Below are 16,725 nucleotides of genomic sequence, written 5' to 3'. Positions count from 1 at the left end.
GAGCTGATAGAATGCAACAAATTTTGTGTGTAGCATTTTCACAAACTCACGAATGGGACCATTTGAATGTAATCATGACTGGTTCAACTGATGGAGTGACTCGAGTGAGAATTTGTAAAATATATTTTGTTTTCTTTGCTACAAGAAATAATTATTTAGGCAAATAATATAGTTCTTGATATATTAAACATTTACTTATAGATGTGGTCAATAGATTATATTCAAGTTCCTGAGGAAGAAAGATTCATTACAACTTCTTGCAAACCTGTGGTAGAGTCTAAATCACCAAAACCTTGTAATGAAAGTGCAACTAAACCTTCTCCCATACACCATTGACTTGTCAAGCAAATCAACGTTCCCAGTACTGGATCTATGAGTGAGCAATTTTATTGTTTCAGTTCATTATAACATTTTTTTTAATTGAGTGAATGGTTAAAAAACTGCAGGAATTTAAATTTCTCTTCATTTTGGATCAAAAAGGGGGGTTAACTTGGAAAACATGGGTGGTCAAGTTTCAGTTGGAACACCCTTTTTATAATCTATTAATGTAGAAGAAATAATTTCACAAGAAATATCCCCCGCTCGTAATCTATGGTGAAATCTGTAAATTGTGATATGCATGTAGAATATTTCCCACGAATTTCTAAATTATAAGTTTCCATTAAATTTCCTATTTTAGGTAGTCTCATGAAATCAGGTTCTGAGAGTAGTTTATCCGAAGAAATTGTTAAAAGTTCTGTGGATAGGCAAAAAAGTAACGATAGCAGCACCAAGGAATGGAGAAGTGAACAGCAAGATGAAAAGGAAACTTGCAGTGATACCGAAGAGTGTGCACCTCCTGTAGCTCCTGCGAGGCGGAGAAGATCGAGGGTGCATGGTGGTTTCAGAAAAAGTGAAGGTAGGAATAGGAAAAACAATTGTCTCGCCGCGGCCGAAGCCAGTTTGAAAACGGACATTTTAATTTTGCTCATGCAGCTCTCTTTCTCAGAGTAGAGTTCTTGGAAAGGTGTTATGAATAAAATTTTGTATGTCTGTGTTTTTGAAAATAAAACTTTGTCTCAAAGTTAAAAAAAATACCTTATGCTAAGAAATGTTCCAGTAAATGTTAAATTTGAAACAAAAATATTCTTAGAATTGTGTTCCGTACAGTTAAATTTACGTGTAACGGCAAATTAGTTACTTGAAAACTTAAGATGTCTGTGGTTCGTGCGTGGGAAACAATTCTAAAAATATCTGTGCTAAATGTCAGTGAATTTTTCAAATTTTCCTAATATTAAATCCAATAATAGTTCTTGTAAATAAAATGATGAAGTTCGTTGATAAATAGAAGTTCAGAAGTTGTGATTTTCACACTGGAAGTTCCTTGTGACTGGAAAACTTTTGATTCGATTTGGAGGTTATGAATTGTTCAAGATTTTCAAAATGTATTCTTTTCATGGATTGGGAATTATAAATGATATTGTAATACCTCAAAACTGGTACAGCTTCCCTGGATTGGTTTTCCCCTGATTGGAATTTTGAATTCTTCCAGACACTCTAAAATCTCCAGTAAGTATCCTTTCTCGTTATTATTATTTATACTCTGGCTCCTATTGATGGTTTTATATTGATAAAAACATGCAAAACGGCCTTGTCTCTTTCTTTTCCCTTTTTATTTCTAACAGCTCTTCAAAAAAATTCGCGTCTGGACAATTCAAAAGCTTCTCTCTTCCTCATTATTGATTCACCCCTGGCAACCAGACAAAATTTTCCTGCCTGCTACTCTTCATGACAATAATTTTGAAATTTCTTCAATTTTGACACTTTTTACTGTTCACACATATTATATCTACGATTTCTGTTACCCAATTTTCACTAATACTAATAATGATTAATTTTGATTACATTTCATCACATTTTGTTTTGAATTTTTCTAATTTTGAATCCAAAATTCATCATTTTTCAGAAGTTAACACCTCCTTTTCAATTCATCAATCTGATTGGCTACTCTTTAGTTGCATCCAAATCATGTACTGAGTGTTCTTACCATTTTTCAGATAAAATTCCTAATGTCAGTGTTAATTGAATTTTTGTTATTAATTTGTAGTGTAAATCTGTTTTATTGTATGTTATTATGTTGTATTAATGTCTTTACTGTTTTCAGTGTATTTATCCCGATGATTGATGGTTTCTGGTTAGTTGTGCTGTTTGGAAATGATCTGAAATACTCTAATACTGATAAGTCACAACTTTGCCTGATCTGGGCATGAACATTACTCCAATTATACAGATAAGAATTTGAATAAAGGTAAAGTATCTGGCTTTCTAATAAAATTAAACATCTAAGAATAACTTTGATTTTCACAAACTTTCAACACTGAACTAACAAAATATGTGAACTTTTAACATCAAATTAATAATAATATGAAAAACTTTTAACATCGAACTATCAAAATAAATACAAACTTTTAACTTTTAACTACTAAAATAAATGCAAACTTTTAACATTCAACTAATTAAAATATGAAAATCTTTAACTTTGAAAACAGAATAATCTTATAAAAAACTTATCATAACAATATATATTTATTTATTTATTTATTTATTATTTCATACCTGGCATTGAATACTATCGAAGTAAATGTGAAAATATCGTAGTGTCAATGATATTACATACCATATATGTCAAATTGATAAACTCCTTTTTTTCGAGGTTGACAAAAATTGAATTTTAATTTTTTTTTTATTCAGGCGGTAATAGCGCCGAGTGTGCCAGCATTGACGTGGATGATGGATCAGGAATGAGAATTAGCAAATCAGATACAAGCCTCACAGATTCTTTTGTTATGATTTCTGAAGCCAAAAAGAAACCAATTAATCCATTGAACTCTCTTAGACCCGGTAAGGATATTTCATTTCTGCTCATTCGATTTTTGATCACACTTTCATATTTTTCTGTCAAAATCGAAAAGATTCTGATGGTACATTAATCGATTCTACTGAAAGTATGTTTCAGATTAACCAAAATTCAACAAATTATTAATGTAGGCTGACAATATTGAACTATTTTCAGTAGGAAAATCTAAACGTAAATAATCCTGCTTTGTATTGATTACTTCATAATCAATAAATTATCTATCAATCGAGAGTACCCTAAAGCAAAAATTTGTTAGAAGCAGTGTATTGGTTTATTTAAACATTTCAGGTTTCAAATGGCAGAGACAGTTGGTATTTAGAAGTAAACTCACCATGCACACAGCTTACGACAGAAAAGATAATGCCGAACCTGCTTCTGTGACAGCTTCGGCAGTATCAAAGTAAGTAAAACTGTTCTGCTAATTGTATAACATACTCTCAATTTCAGAGACAGATATTTTTTGATGATACAATCACTTGAGAGGTGATGAAAATGTCCCATTGTTTCAAGAGTTTGGCCTTTCATGTTAATATATTTGAGAAATCTGGTACTGGGTAGAATAATTTTTCAGCATCAATTAATTTATCTGAATAATGTGCACACTCTTGAGAAGACCGATACAATTCTATGAAATGTGTTCAACCGATTTTTGACTAAGGTCTTTTTGCTCTTGTCATAAAATTACCAACATCACTTGAATATATCTTCAAAAATGAAATTTGTATCAGTTCCTCTAAAGGTTTTTCTTATAGTAGTGTTATATAAGTTGCACCTGCTGCCACAATTTTAATTGTTATGTTGGTAACATAACCCCTGAACTTCAGTCTTGTAGGGGGTATGTTTCTGTGTATAATTATTCGATTATTATTTATTTTTAGAGATCACCGTTGCGTGTACGTGGGTGATACTCGAGGTAGAGTATTTTCTTGGAGTGTTTGTGACATCCCGGGAAGAGCTGCCGATCATTGGTTGAAAGACGAAGGGGCGGATTACTGTGCTGGATGCAGCAATAAATTCACAATATATGAGAGAAAGCACCATTGTAGGAATTGCCGACAGGTATTCTGTTCAAAGTGCAGCAAGTTTGAATGTGAAATATCTCGTCTACGCATACTGAAGCCAGTTAGAGTCTGTCAAAGTTGTTATGCAGCTCTCAAAGCTGAACGTTGAATGTCATAGAAATTCTGTTGAACCTCCATTTACATCTAACAAAAGCATGGTTATTCAAGTCAATGAATTTTTTGTGGTGAATCATATACACCTTTTTTAATAAAAAGATGGTAAATTTTCGTTATGTGGACACTCGGCGATTTTGAAAAAATTTTTGATTGTACTTACGTATTTTGATGCGTAGATTACGAATCCGAAAGAAAAAAGCGGCGCTCTCCCATATTTAAAAAGTTACGGCCCTACAAAGTTCAGAAAAGGGCAACTTTTCAGCCTTCTTTTTCACTAAATAAACTATTTAAAAACAAGCATTTATTCACTAGGTCACTTTTACACCTTATTCCTCCTTCTGTAACACTTTTCACTTCAATAATCAACATTTTTCTTATAAAAATGTTAAAAAATGTACGGAGCTGCTTTTTGGTTACATATCACTATATTTTACGTTTTTAAGATTAATGATATGGTTGGTACGACTGATGCAGTCCATATTCCTGAAGTAATTCAAATGTTTTTTACCTTCATTCTTTAGATCGTAAATTGATTTTTGGTGGTGTATTACGAATTTGAAATAGTAGGCGACGGTAAATAACAACCGCTTTTTTCTGAAATGTCACTAGTAACTAACCTAAAAATAGAATAAAGTCACCAGGAGAAGCATTCGTTTTTAAATTAAGTTTTTTATAAGAAAAATGTTGATTATTGAAGTGAAAAGTGTTAAAGAAGGAGGAATAAGGTGTAAAGGTGACCTAGTGAATAAATGCTTGTTTTTAAATAGTTTATTTAGTGAAAAAGAAGGCTGAAAAGTTGCCCTTTTCTGAACTTTGAAGGGCCGTAACTTTCTAAATAAGGAAGAGCGCCGCTTTTTTTCTTTCGGATTCGTAATCAACGCATCAAAATACGTAAGTACAGTCAAACATTTTTTCAAAATCGACGGGTGTCCACATAACGAAAATTTACCAAAAATATTATTGACTCAGAATTTTTACAGAAAACTGTAATTTGGAATTTTTATTATTGAAAAAGTGTTTTATCAACCGTTAAAGAATGAGGTTTATCAAATATATTTTCAATTGATAGACTTTCATTGATTTGAATAATTATGATTATATTGTAATACACGAGTCTGTATAGATACCAATGTAAATTTTTATAGCATGTATCGGTAAACCTATTTATAATTGTTTCGTTTTTTCTCGAATTTGTTGTTGAATACTTTTATGAAATATGTTTTTTATTATTAATGTTTGAAATACTGTTTTAATCGATAATTTTTATTATTATACAATTCTTTTTATGTTTTATATCATTAATTTTTATAATCATGTGATTGTCTAGTGTGTACAAGTATTTAAAACTAGTTGATTACTGCGTTGCAAAAAAGTGAAAGCTAGCACGAGAAAATAAAAAAGATAAGATGCAGTGAACATTTTTAAATGAAAACTCTTCTTACTGGGTGACTATCATTAAGTACCGTTTTAGCAATTTTGTTTCTTTAAAATTATTAATATAAATTATCAGAAGACAAAGGATGGCTGAAAAACGAGAATACTGCTAGAAGTTGTCGAAGCAGAAACCTTTATTTTTCAAAAAACTTGTCACGTTCGTTCAACTATTAAGGGAACAGATATTTGACATAGGAATGTAGGCTTTCACGGCTGGCGTCAATGTTTTGATTGGCTTCCGGGTTCTGCCGTGATCTTCTTTGGTTATAATCTCCAAACGTTTCAACTGTAACTGCGGCAGTCATCTTCAGTGGCGTGATAGGTGTTATTGATGACTTGTTTATTTTGTGGTAATTCATGATCACTTTAATGAAATGAATGAAAACACTTTTGTCTAATTACCACTAGTTAATTTTATTTATACGACCAGTTTCGGGTTAACCCCATTATCAAGTATAGAACTGAAATGTGAACTCTGCTCTGCAAGCCAAACGGTAGAAATTTTGACGTCAAGGTCCGTGAACACGTCTATTTGGACAAAAAATCTACAATGTATAAACATCTTCAAGAATCAAAACACAAGATAAGTAAAGATTACCTCAAAATCCTACACATATGTAATGAAGGGAAAAAATAAATTTGTTGGAAGCCATAGAAATTAACAAATCAATTAAAAATCAGAAATATATGCCCCTAAACGAGCAACTCGATTTATGTAAGTCTCCACTATTGAATTTATAAGTTCAACAACCCCTATTATCTTCAGTGTTGAATTTTAAAGTTGGCACCCTGGTTCATTCAACTACCTGTCCTTCCTTCTTACCTAAAAACTCACGATATAACCGAGTTTTCAAAGTTCACATTTCAGTTTTATACTTGATATGGGGGGTTTGAACTCGAAACCGGTCGTATAAATGAAATTAATTAATGGTAATTAGACAAAAGTGTTTTTATTCATTTCATTAAAGTGTTCAGTGGCGTGGTCGAAGTACTCTTTTTGACGTGAGTTTCAGTTGACAACGACAACGCCACTGAAGATGACTGCCACAGTTGCACTTGAAACGTTTGGAGATCACGGCAAAACTCGGAAGCCATTAAAAAAAAAATTGATATTTTGACAAAATATAAAACTAGGAAAAGTAGTCCCTTGATTGATGAACAATTCAAAAATAGATGGCCAATACGTCAAAATCCGTATCTGTATTAAAAAAATATGGTTTCATTGGGTGATCAATAATATTTTTGAAAAAATTCAAAGTTTTTCTTTGTCATTGAACAAAATTTAAAAATACAACTTCACTGACATCGGAAAATTTTCAATTCCTAACTTGAAGTCTGTGGAAATGTATTCAGCTGAACTGGCTAGGTGGCGCTTTATTCTCCATTAATGAATTTGTATGATTGCTTTTCAAGTAATAAGGAGAGTTTCATTTGTTGCATCATATCATTATTTTTATTGTGAGCTCTTAGACTATAAGCACATGTTACCAAAAATTATTTATTTTTCTTATTTATTGGCTGTTGATTTTAACAAAAAAACTCATTAAATCTTTGCAAAGAATGAATATACCTGCCCTCTCTTGAATTTTCATGAAATCCTTCTTGTCTCAAAAAATCCATTCAAATAATGATATTTTTGAGTATGCTGTCTGGTGTAATATTTTCTAAAGTGGATTACTAAAAATTATTGTTATCAATATTTCATGTAATACATCAAAAACGTATTTTTAAAGATTTCATAATAAATTAGAAAACTGATAAGTTGAGCATCAGATTCTCAAAAAAAGGACATGGGGACCTTTGAAAATATAAATGTGTAATATCTATACAAATGAAGTTTAAACTGAGATAAGATTTTGAATTTCAGAACAACTGGAGTTCCAATATTCGTGATGAGAAATATTAGTCCAACTTGAACTTGACGATGAAAATCATTTTTCTTCTCTACTTTAGCTTGTTCTCTTCAAGTATTAATTTATACAGAGCAATATGTCTTTAGAACAATAACGTTTGTTGCCTGCGAGTGGTTTGAAAATAAAAAGTTAGAATGCTTGTGCAATGATAGAGTTGGTTTAATGCGAGAAAGAGTTTGAATGAATTATTCATATATTTATATAGTCATATATTTTATTAACTATTTATCACAAAAAATAGTTTTCTGATTGATAATAAAACTCATTGGATTAAAGTATTCAGCTATAAATATGTCATAAAAGGGTACAACTATAATTCAGATTTATATAAAAATTTAAAACATTTTAATTTTCAGTTCCTATAGAATTTGAATCTGTACGTTTAATTTGGTATCTTCCAAAAGTTAATTTTATCTAAAATACTTCCAAAGTATTTCTTGCATTATTCCCACTCTATTATAAAAGTGACTCCTTTAATGATATTATTTTTATAACCAACCATTGTCCGAATATAGGAATAAAAGTTGTGCACAGGCATCTGTAGACAATATACTTGTGCATTCCAAGTATATTTCCTTATATTTGATAAATGTATGTGATATCGTAGATTCCTAGCATGTAGGTACTAGTGTAAATATGCCATGTTTTGAATTGAAATGAATAAAAAATTATGACTCCTGTGAACATTTATATTTCTTCCTGAAGGACCGTGTAGGATAGACGGGCACAGTATACTTATAGAAGGCTAATATCTCCTACTTTGGGCCTATTCAAAACACTATATATTTTATAACTGCAAATAGGGGGCAATATATTTTTGAAAAACAGGGGGTCATAAATGTAAGAAATATGGTGTGTGTCTTTGACATCTGCTTGCTAGCATTTTTCTACTGAATATTTTCATTGCTATTCAATTTACAATTCATCAGAAGCCTCCAAATATATGATATGTTTCATATTTTATTTGTGATAAAGTAGATGATATACTCAAAGTATTGTTTTCAGAAGAGTATTACTATACATTTATGTAAATTTGTGTATTTATTTAATATTGTTAGTTGAAAAATGCATTTTTACTGTCAACTTGTTCAGGTTTCAATAATGACAGTATTTCCGATATTTTCATTAAATTTTTCTTCATACTTTTGGGCAAATTCTCCATCTCGGCCAGTTACGTCCCTCGTGAACTTATAACAGTTAATACTGAAGTGGGGTGGGAAAAATAAGTTCGTACACCAAGCAGAATAATTCGGGTTAAAAAGGTTTTATTCCCAGTTGATCGGTTGTATGACAGATTGCGTTGAAAATACGACTAAGTTTCTATAAAATAAAATGAAGAATATAAATAATATGCTTATAGTTTAGCTCGATATATTACATACCTAGACCAGGCAGAAAAGTTCAAATTAATTCCCTTTCCAAATACCGCTAAGGTTCCAGAAAAACTTATTTGCAGTTCCAATAGACGAAATCAACTAGAACGAGTCCACTTGCAGATGGATCCAACGTTCCTAAACTTTTTACCACAATACTTTTTCAAATAAAGAAATGTGTAAGAATAACGAGTTCTAATTATACCGAGAAAGCTACTGACAGCGTCATCTCCGCGCGAATAGGCCAAGCCAAAGTATGTTGATAATTCTGTCAATACAGATCCCTAATCCCTAGCATTTACACCGGAATGAAATGAAAAATAGGTTAACGTCGATAACGAAAAGATGTAAACAAACATGATACAGTGAGTATAAATGACGAACGAGGACAAACTGAAAACGAAAACATATTACATTATGAAATCACGAGCGGTAGGGAAGTTACGCTACAATACCACTGTAAAAAATGAAATGGAGTCGCGATAGAAAACTAGTACGTTACCAACAAATAGATGCCGCCACAATATATAATTATTGTTTGAATGCTAAAAAAAAAGATGTGTAAGGATGACCATCTGAGAAACCAATCCATTTAAAATCGCTACCCATTAATTCCGGTATTTTGGGTTAGGGTTGACTACCTTGAACATCATCATCGAAAAACGACACCAATTATGTATGGTGACGCAATCTATAGTTCGTTTTGTAAAAGTAATCTGAGCAGTTTGGTTCGAGGGTGATCACCCAAAAGAACATCAAAAATAAGCTTTTTATAAAGACTGACGGAGTTGGAAGTGGAAAATATGATTATTTTTGATGAAATATGGATGAATATATGGTAGCAGCATTTAGTAATATAAGATGATGTTGATTCATTTCTGATGTTTCCGCCATCTATTGCTCGATAGCGGCTCTCTTTAATGACGTTGACGACGACATGTACAGATTTATTGTTGAAGGTATTTTGTGTCGATTTGAAAACTAGTGAGTAAATTGTATTGAATAAACAAAAAAATGATATTTGTTTTTGTAATTTCTCGATTTGTTTGGTGGCGCCGTTTCTTTTTCAGAAGATTCACTAGTTTAGAGTGAAAGACTAAAGTAATATTCATAGTGGCGCCATCTAGTAGTGACGAGACTAAAGTATTGGGTTGACTTCCTTTTACATCTCGCGGATACTAACTCATGGAATTTAACTATATATATGAGAAATCAACCATCGTAGGTAAGCTTAGGATAGGATAGGGTAGGGAAGAGGGGGGGGGGGGGGGGGGGGGGGGGGAGGGGGGGGGGGGGGGGGGGGGAGGGGGGGGAGGGGGGGAGGGGGGAGGGGGGGAGGGGGGGAGGGGGGGGGAGGTTAGGTCGGGTTAGGTTAGGTCGGGTTAGGTTAGGTCGGGTTAGGTTAGGTCGGGTTAGGTTAGGTCGGGTTAGGTTAGGTCGGGTTAGGTTAGGTCGGGTTAGGTTAGGTCGGGTTAGGTTAGGTCGGGTTAGGTTAGGTCGGGTTAGGTTAGGTCGGGTTAGGTTAGGTCGGGTTAGGTTAGGTCGGGTTAGGTTAGGTCGGGTTAGGTTAGGTCGGGTTAGGTTAGGTCGGGTTAGGTTAGGTCGGGTTAGGTTAGGTCGGGTTAGGTTAGGTCGGGTTAGGTTAGGTCGGGTTAGGTTAGGTCGGGTTAGGTTAGGTCGGGTTAGGTTAGGTCGGGTTAGGTTAGGTCGGGTTAGGTTAGGTCGGGTTAGGTTAGGTCGGGTTAGGTTAGGTCGGGTTAGGTTAGGTCGGGTTAGGTTAGGTCGGGTTAGGTTAGGTCGGGTTAGGTTAGGTCGGGTTAGGTTAGGTCGGGTTAGGTTAGGTCGGTTAGGTTAGGTCGGGTTAGGTTAGGTCGGGTTAGGTTAGGTCGGGTTAGGTTAGGTCGGGTTAGGTTAGGTCGGGTTAGGTTAGGTCGGGTTAGGTTAGGTCGGGTTAGGTTAGGTCGGGTTAGGTTAGGTCGGGTTAGGTTAGGTCGGGTTAGGTTAGGTCGGGTTAGGTTAGGTCGGGTTAGGTTAGGTCGGGTTAGGTTAGGTCGGGTTAGGTTAGGTCGGGTTAGGTTAGGTCGGGTTAGGTTAGGTCGGGTTAGGTTAGGTCGGGTTAGGTTAGGTCGGGTTAGGTTAGGTCGGGTTAGGTTAGGTCGGGTTAGGTTAGGTCGGGTTAGGTTAGGTTCCCCATCGGCGGTGTCTTCACCTTGTCGTGGTGATGGGGCTTGAGTTGCTTTAGTGATCCCGAGAGCCATGCCGGCTGTAGCATAGCTACTGCTAGGGTCTCCCTTGCCGGACGGGTCTAGGGGGAAAAGCCTGACTAAGAAAGACACCACACACCCTAATCCCAAGATGTAGCTCCATCGCGTTGAGGGGATGCATGGCACAGGGGTAAAAGTGTGTCACAAGCGATGCCCGCCGGACCGGGCAACCCGGCGGGGAAGACTGCCTTACTCCTACATGCGGGGCTCTGTAGGAGTGGACCGATTACTTCCCTAGCTACTCGTGGGATCGAATATGGAATTTAATAAATCAAATAAATTTTCTTTTAATGAAGGAACTGAGAAAGAAGTATTCGGCAAGAAAAGCCGATTATTGGCATCACCAATTGGCAAGAATAGGAAAGAGGATACAGGGAATGAAGAACAAGAACGCCTGAAGAGGGCAGAGCAAACGAGAACACCATCCGGGGACGTGCCGCCAACACCTTTCAGCACCCCACACAAAGAGCGGACAGAAAAGGAACCACAGGTAATAGACGATATATTTTCTGGCAAACCATTGGACACAGATACTATCGAAATAAAAACCTCTCCCTCAACCTCAAGGACCTGGGACCTAGCGGATTTCGTCAATTTGGAAGAACAGGACATGAGCCAAAGTTACGTGAACAAAAAAACCGTAACAAATGTAATAACGCCTAGAGGCTCATCAGCCCAAAGAAGCGAACAGAGCAAGAGGAAACGAGTGCAAACACCAACCAAGGAAGAAGTGGTCCAAATGTACGCGAAGCTGGAGAAGAGCTTGAAAAAAGTAAGCGACAAGATGGAAGAAATGTTAAAATACGAAGCGCTATGGCCAAACACGAAAGTGGAGATAAAGAGAGGCATTAGAGAAATGAATGGACTACTTCAGAGTGTTCTTAAAGAAGAAGAAGCAACTAAGATGGAGATGGAGAGACGTATGGGGGTGCTGCAAAACACTCAAGAAGAAAAGAAGGAGAAAAAAGAGAGTAGGAGAAGTACCAAAGAAGCCGCCACACAGACCATAAACAGCATAATGGTGAATTCAGGGACGCAAACTACTGGCGAGGAAATAACCCGGGAAGAAGAGGAAAAGGAGAGAATGGAGAGAGAACGAGTGAGAGCAGAGATTGAAAAATCTTTACAATGTGGCGCCACCTTCGACGATCTGACGCACTGGCTTGACAAGGAGTGGCCGGAAGAGGTATACATCAGCACGATGGAGGAGATGGGAAACCCAATCAGAGACGGAGATGGCTGGGATATTGCTGTGGTCACAGACCCTCAGGATAATGGGGACAAGGGACTAATGCGGAAAATGATTGACAGATTCCCTGAGTTGAGACAACTCCTACAGGCAAGACCGGTCGACGGTACCGTGGAGTTCCTACTGAATAGTATCAAATACAAAACCAGTAGAGGGGTGGAAGAATTAGTAGAGCGAGGGGTGTTTCTGGTAACCTACCCCATTAACACAGCAGGGGTTAATGACCTAGGAGAGCTCTACAGAATTCTGCAGGAGTTAAAAAAAGTACTTATTGACCAGGGAAGAAAAAAGATAACGCTTTCGGTATCGGAAGGACTAGACAGGAGCTACGTTAGGAAACTGACGGAATATGTATTCCGGAAATCCGACGTAATGGTCAAATGCATGGTCCCAAGAGAAGGAAAGCAGCCCAGAGTGCAGAGTGCGAACCAAACGGAATCGAAGAAGGTGGCTACTAAAAGGGCTAATTTGAGAGAGCCAGAAGAAACCATTAGGGTCCGGACGGAAAGTCAGAAAACATACGCGGACTTACTCAAGTCAGTTAAAGAGGCAGTTGATATAAAAAAGCTGGGAATAAAGATAAAGGCTCTGAAAAGCACAGAAAGGGGGGATCTTCTACTCACAGTTAGCGGAGGGATGGAAGACGCCAGCAAACTAAAGGAGGAGATATCCAAAAAGGTCACAGACGTACAAGTCCACACAAAAAAATCCGAGACCATTATATATATATCCGAAATTGACGTAGCGACCGACGAGGACGCGGTAAAAACGGCCATTGAAGAGGAGCTGGGGCTTAATGGAGCAGTCAGCGTAATAGGTATGAATCCAGGAAGGACGGGTAATTATACAGCTGTGGTTGAACTCCCTAAAGATGCAGCATCGAGGCTGATAAGGAAAGGGGAGATTGAGATAGGATGGGTACCATGCCGAATATGGGAAAGGATTCCAGTAATTCGGTGTTTCAACTGCTTAGGTTTCGGGCACAGGTCTAAAGAATGCAATGGCCCAACCAAAAGCGATGAATGTCTCAAATGTGGACAAGCAGGCCACAAAGCGAAGGAATGCCCAAATAGCCCTCACTGCAAAGAATGTCACGAAAAGGGCAGAAACGCGGAACATCGCTCCGACCAAACAAAGTGTCCGCTCTTTAGAAAATTCATTGATCGGGAAAGGCAGAAAAGGCAGCGCAGAAACGGTGACCGGAAGCGCGTCGCACCCAGCGTGAGCCAGAATTAAATTCAAAGTGTTACAGACAAACCTGGGACGAAGAAAGGCCGCACACGACATGGCCTTTGCTACGGCGAAGAAAAACGACTTTGACCTGTTAATTGTAAGTGAGCCCAACAAAAACACAACAAAGGGCTTGGAGTGGATGAAGGATAAAAACCATGACGTGGCAGTACTTTTACTGAACAGGAAAATAGAAATACAAAAAGTCAAGGCCTACGAAAGCTTCATTTCTATTAAGACAAAGGGACTGACAGTAATCTGCTGTTACATCTCTCCAAACATCCCCATTGGAGTCTACAAGGAAAAGGTGAATGAAATCATGGAAGTCGGAAGGAGAACAAGAAAACGATGCATCATCCTGGGAGACATAAATGCCAAATCCGTTCTGTGGGGCTCTCCGGTCTCTGACTCAAGGGGAGACTACTGGGCAGAATGGCTCGCGGCGCTGGATATGGTAGTGATGAACACGGGCCTCGAACCTACCTTCACACGAGGGGAAAGCCGATCATTCATAGATGTCACTTGCTGCACCCAGGACGTGGCCCTGGGGGTTGGAGAGTGGAGGGTCCTCACGGAGGAAAGCCTCAGCGACCATCAATTTATTCAGTTCTCCGTTGAAGGAATAGGAGTAGCGGATAAACATACTTGGACCAAAGTGGAGTATGACTGGGAATGTTTTAAAACCCTACTGGAATGGACACTGGAATTAGCTCCAGAAGACATACTAAATGGGACGTCCGGGTGTCAGACGATCATAAAAGAGATACTGAAGGCAAGCCTCAAGCGAAGCACTGGCGAAAAAACTAAGAATCCGTACTGGTGGAATGACGAGATCCAAGCGAAACGGGAAGAATGCATCGCTCTCCGTAGAAGACTACTAAGATTTGCAAGACGGAACAACACAAACGAAGACGAGAGAATACATATCGCGGAGTGCTATAAAGAGACCAGGAAAAGCTTGAGGAAGCTGGTGGACAGTTCGAAAAGGAAAAAGTGGATGCAATTATGCAGCGATCTGGATCACGATGTTTGGGGAGAAGGATACAAAATAGCCGTCAGGACGCTGAAAATCCGGACCCCATATGAGCTATCAGATGAAAGAAAGCTGGAAATAGCCCAGACTCTGTTTCCGAATGGAGATAGATGGAGAAACCAACAGGAAGAAGTCCTTGAATTCGAAATGTTCACCACAGGAGAACTCAACGAAGCTGCTGAGAGAATCAAGAGTGGAAAGTCCCCTGGCATAGATGGCATACCAGCCGAGGCCATTAAAGAGGTTGTTCGATGTGCACCAGAGTGGATTCTATCAGTTTTGAATGGGTTGCTACGGAAACAGGAATTTCCCGAGGAATGGAAAATAGCGAGACTTGTTCTGATCCCCAAAGGGAGTGACGGTGTCTCCTATCGGCCGATTTGCTTGCTAGACGTTATAAGCAAGCTTTATGAGGGGCTGATCAGAAAAAGACTAGAAAACTGTTTAGTAGACGATATGAGCCTGAGCGACAGGCAATTTGGCTTCAGAAAAGGACGATCGACCTTACAAGCTGTTGAGAAGGTGGAGGAGAGCAGGAGACTACCAAATAAATGGCGTCTCATGCTAACGCTGGACGTTAAGAACGCTTTCAATAGTGCAGGATGGGGTCACATTATGGCAGAACTGAACAGACGACATATTCCGACATACCTGGTGCGAATGATCGGTAGATATTTCGAAGGAAGAAAAATCCAGGTCAGCAGGGGCGTAGAACTAGAAATGAGCTGCGGCGTCCCACAGGGATCCGTACTTGGTCCAACGCTGTGGAATATACTCTATGATGGAGTACTGAGGATAAGGCTTCCAGATGACTGTGAGCAAATAGGTTTCGCGGACGACCTGGCCATACTGGTAGGAGCCGACTCTATAGAGCAGCTGGTAGAAAGAGCGAATAGTTCACTTCGCAGAGTTGGCAGGTGGATGACACAGCACGATCTAGTTCTTGCCCCGGAGAAAACCGAAGCTGTAATCCTGAAGGGTCCCAGGAAAAGAGACGGGATAAGGTTTTCAGTAGGCAATACAAGCATTATACCAAAAAGGAGTATCAGGTACTTAGGAATATGGATCGACCAACAGGGCACCTTCGGGGACCACGTAAGGACTGTGGTGGAAAAAGCAGAGACCAGGGGAGCCATGTTAATGAGGCTACTCCCTAACGTAGGAGGCCCCCGTAGCCGAAAAAGGGAGGTACTTGCTAGCGTCGTACAATCCATTATCCTGTATGGAGCTCCCATATGGCATAATGTGACCCGGATAGGTCGGTACAAAACAATGCTTGAAAGCGCCCAAAGGAAGCTTTTGCTGCGCATCACATGTGGGTACAGGACGGCTTCAACCAGAGGGCTGCAAGTAATAGCGGGCCAAATACCGATCTGCCTTCTGATTAAGGAGCGGAGGAGGCTCTACGAAAGGAGAGATGGCGCTACGGAGAAGGCAAGGAAAGAAGAGAGAGAAGCAACATTGAGGGAATGGCAAGCAGAATGGCAAGAAACAACGGAGGTAGCGCAATGGACAAAAAAACTGATCCCTCAGTGGAAAGATGGTATCTGCTAAAAAACAGAGACGTAGACTACTGTACCACACAGATTCTGTCGGGGCACGGGTCATTCGGGCAATACACCCGAAGAATAGGCAAAACCGCCAACAATCTGTGCAGATACTGTGGGGAGGTGGATACACCGGAACACACCCTAACTGCGTGTCCCAGGTGGGAAGGGGAGAGACATCTGGTATGCCAAGAGACCGGGCAAGAGGTATTAGCGCAGAACTTTATGGAGATAGTTGAACACAGCTGGAACAAGATGAGGGGCTTCATAAATAAAATAATGGAGGGAAAAATCAAGGATGAACTAGAGGAACAGGGAAGGTGAAAAGAGGAAGGAACAGAGAAACAAGACTTGCCAGATGCATGTGATGTATATCGTAAGATGATTCCGCATGCATCATTCGTGGCGAAGAGGGGGGAGTTTTAGTGGCTACACCACATGCACACGGAGCCGGTCCGTGGGTATTCGAAGGTCTTTCTCCCCCCACAAAAAAAAAAAAAAAAAAAAAAAAAAAAAAAAAAAAAAAAAAAAAAGGTTAGGTTAGGTTAGGTTAGGTTAGGTTAGGTTAGGTTAGGTTAGGTTAGGTTAGGTTAGGTTAGGTTAGGTTA

At 38.4% G+C, this 16,725-nt stretch overlaps 2 protein-coding genes and 1 long non-coding RNA gene across 10 annotated transcripts in view; 2 read left to right on the top strand and 1 right to left on the bottom strand.

Annotated features, from left to right (window-relative positions):
- LOC141480688 (WD repeat and FYVE domain-containing protein 3-like) overlaps positions 1–4,196 on the top strand; it is a 60,621-nt gene extending 56,425 nt beyond the window's left edge. For 6 of the 8 annotated variants that reach the window (XM_074170973.1, XM_074170981.1, XM_074170978.1 and 3 more), the window contains 4 exons: positions 680–898; positions 2,731–2,880; positions 3,185–3,296; positions 3,775–4,196. In XM_074170973.1, the coding sequence (XP_074027074.1) occupies positions 680–898; positions 2,731–2,880; positions 3,185–3,296; positions 3,775–4,066 (773 nt within the window). In that variant the 3' untranslated portion in view covers positions 4,067–4,196. Of the gene's footprint in view, positions 1–137; positions 377–679; positions 899–2,730; positions 2,881–3,184; positions 3,297–3,774 lie in introns of those variants that run through there. The other 2 variants (XM_074171015.1, XM_074171007.1) reach the window with 2 other exon arrangements.
- Positions 1–16,725, top strand: part of LOC141480699 (WD repeat and FYVE domain-containing protein 3-like) — a 50,139-nt gene that overhangs the window by 1,056 nt on the left and 32,358 nt on the right. The window lies entirely within an intron of this gene.
- Positions 8,444–9,293, bottom strand: LOC141480721 (uncharacterized). The gene is made up of 2 exons (XR_012464517.1): positions 8,804–9,293; positions 8,444–8,741 (listed from the first exon to the last, which is right to left on the bottom strand). It is a non-coding gene; the product is annotated as an uncharacterized lncRNA (long non-coding RNA).

The sequence above is a fragment of the Leptinotarsa decemlineata genome, unplaced genomic scaffold (assembly GCF_025532065.1).
Source record: "Leptinotarsa decemlineata unplaced genomic scaffold, Ldec_3_MD MMD2_P_RNA_scaffold_12, whole genome shotgun sequence".
Lineage (NCBI taxonomy): Eukaryota > Metazoa > Arthropoda > Insecta > Coleoptera > Chrysomelidae > Leptinotarsa > Leptinotarsa decemlineata.
The sequence above is the reverse complement of the archived record's forward strand: the minus strand, read 5'-3'. Positions and strand labels throughout refer to the sequence as shown.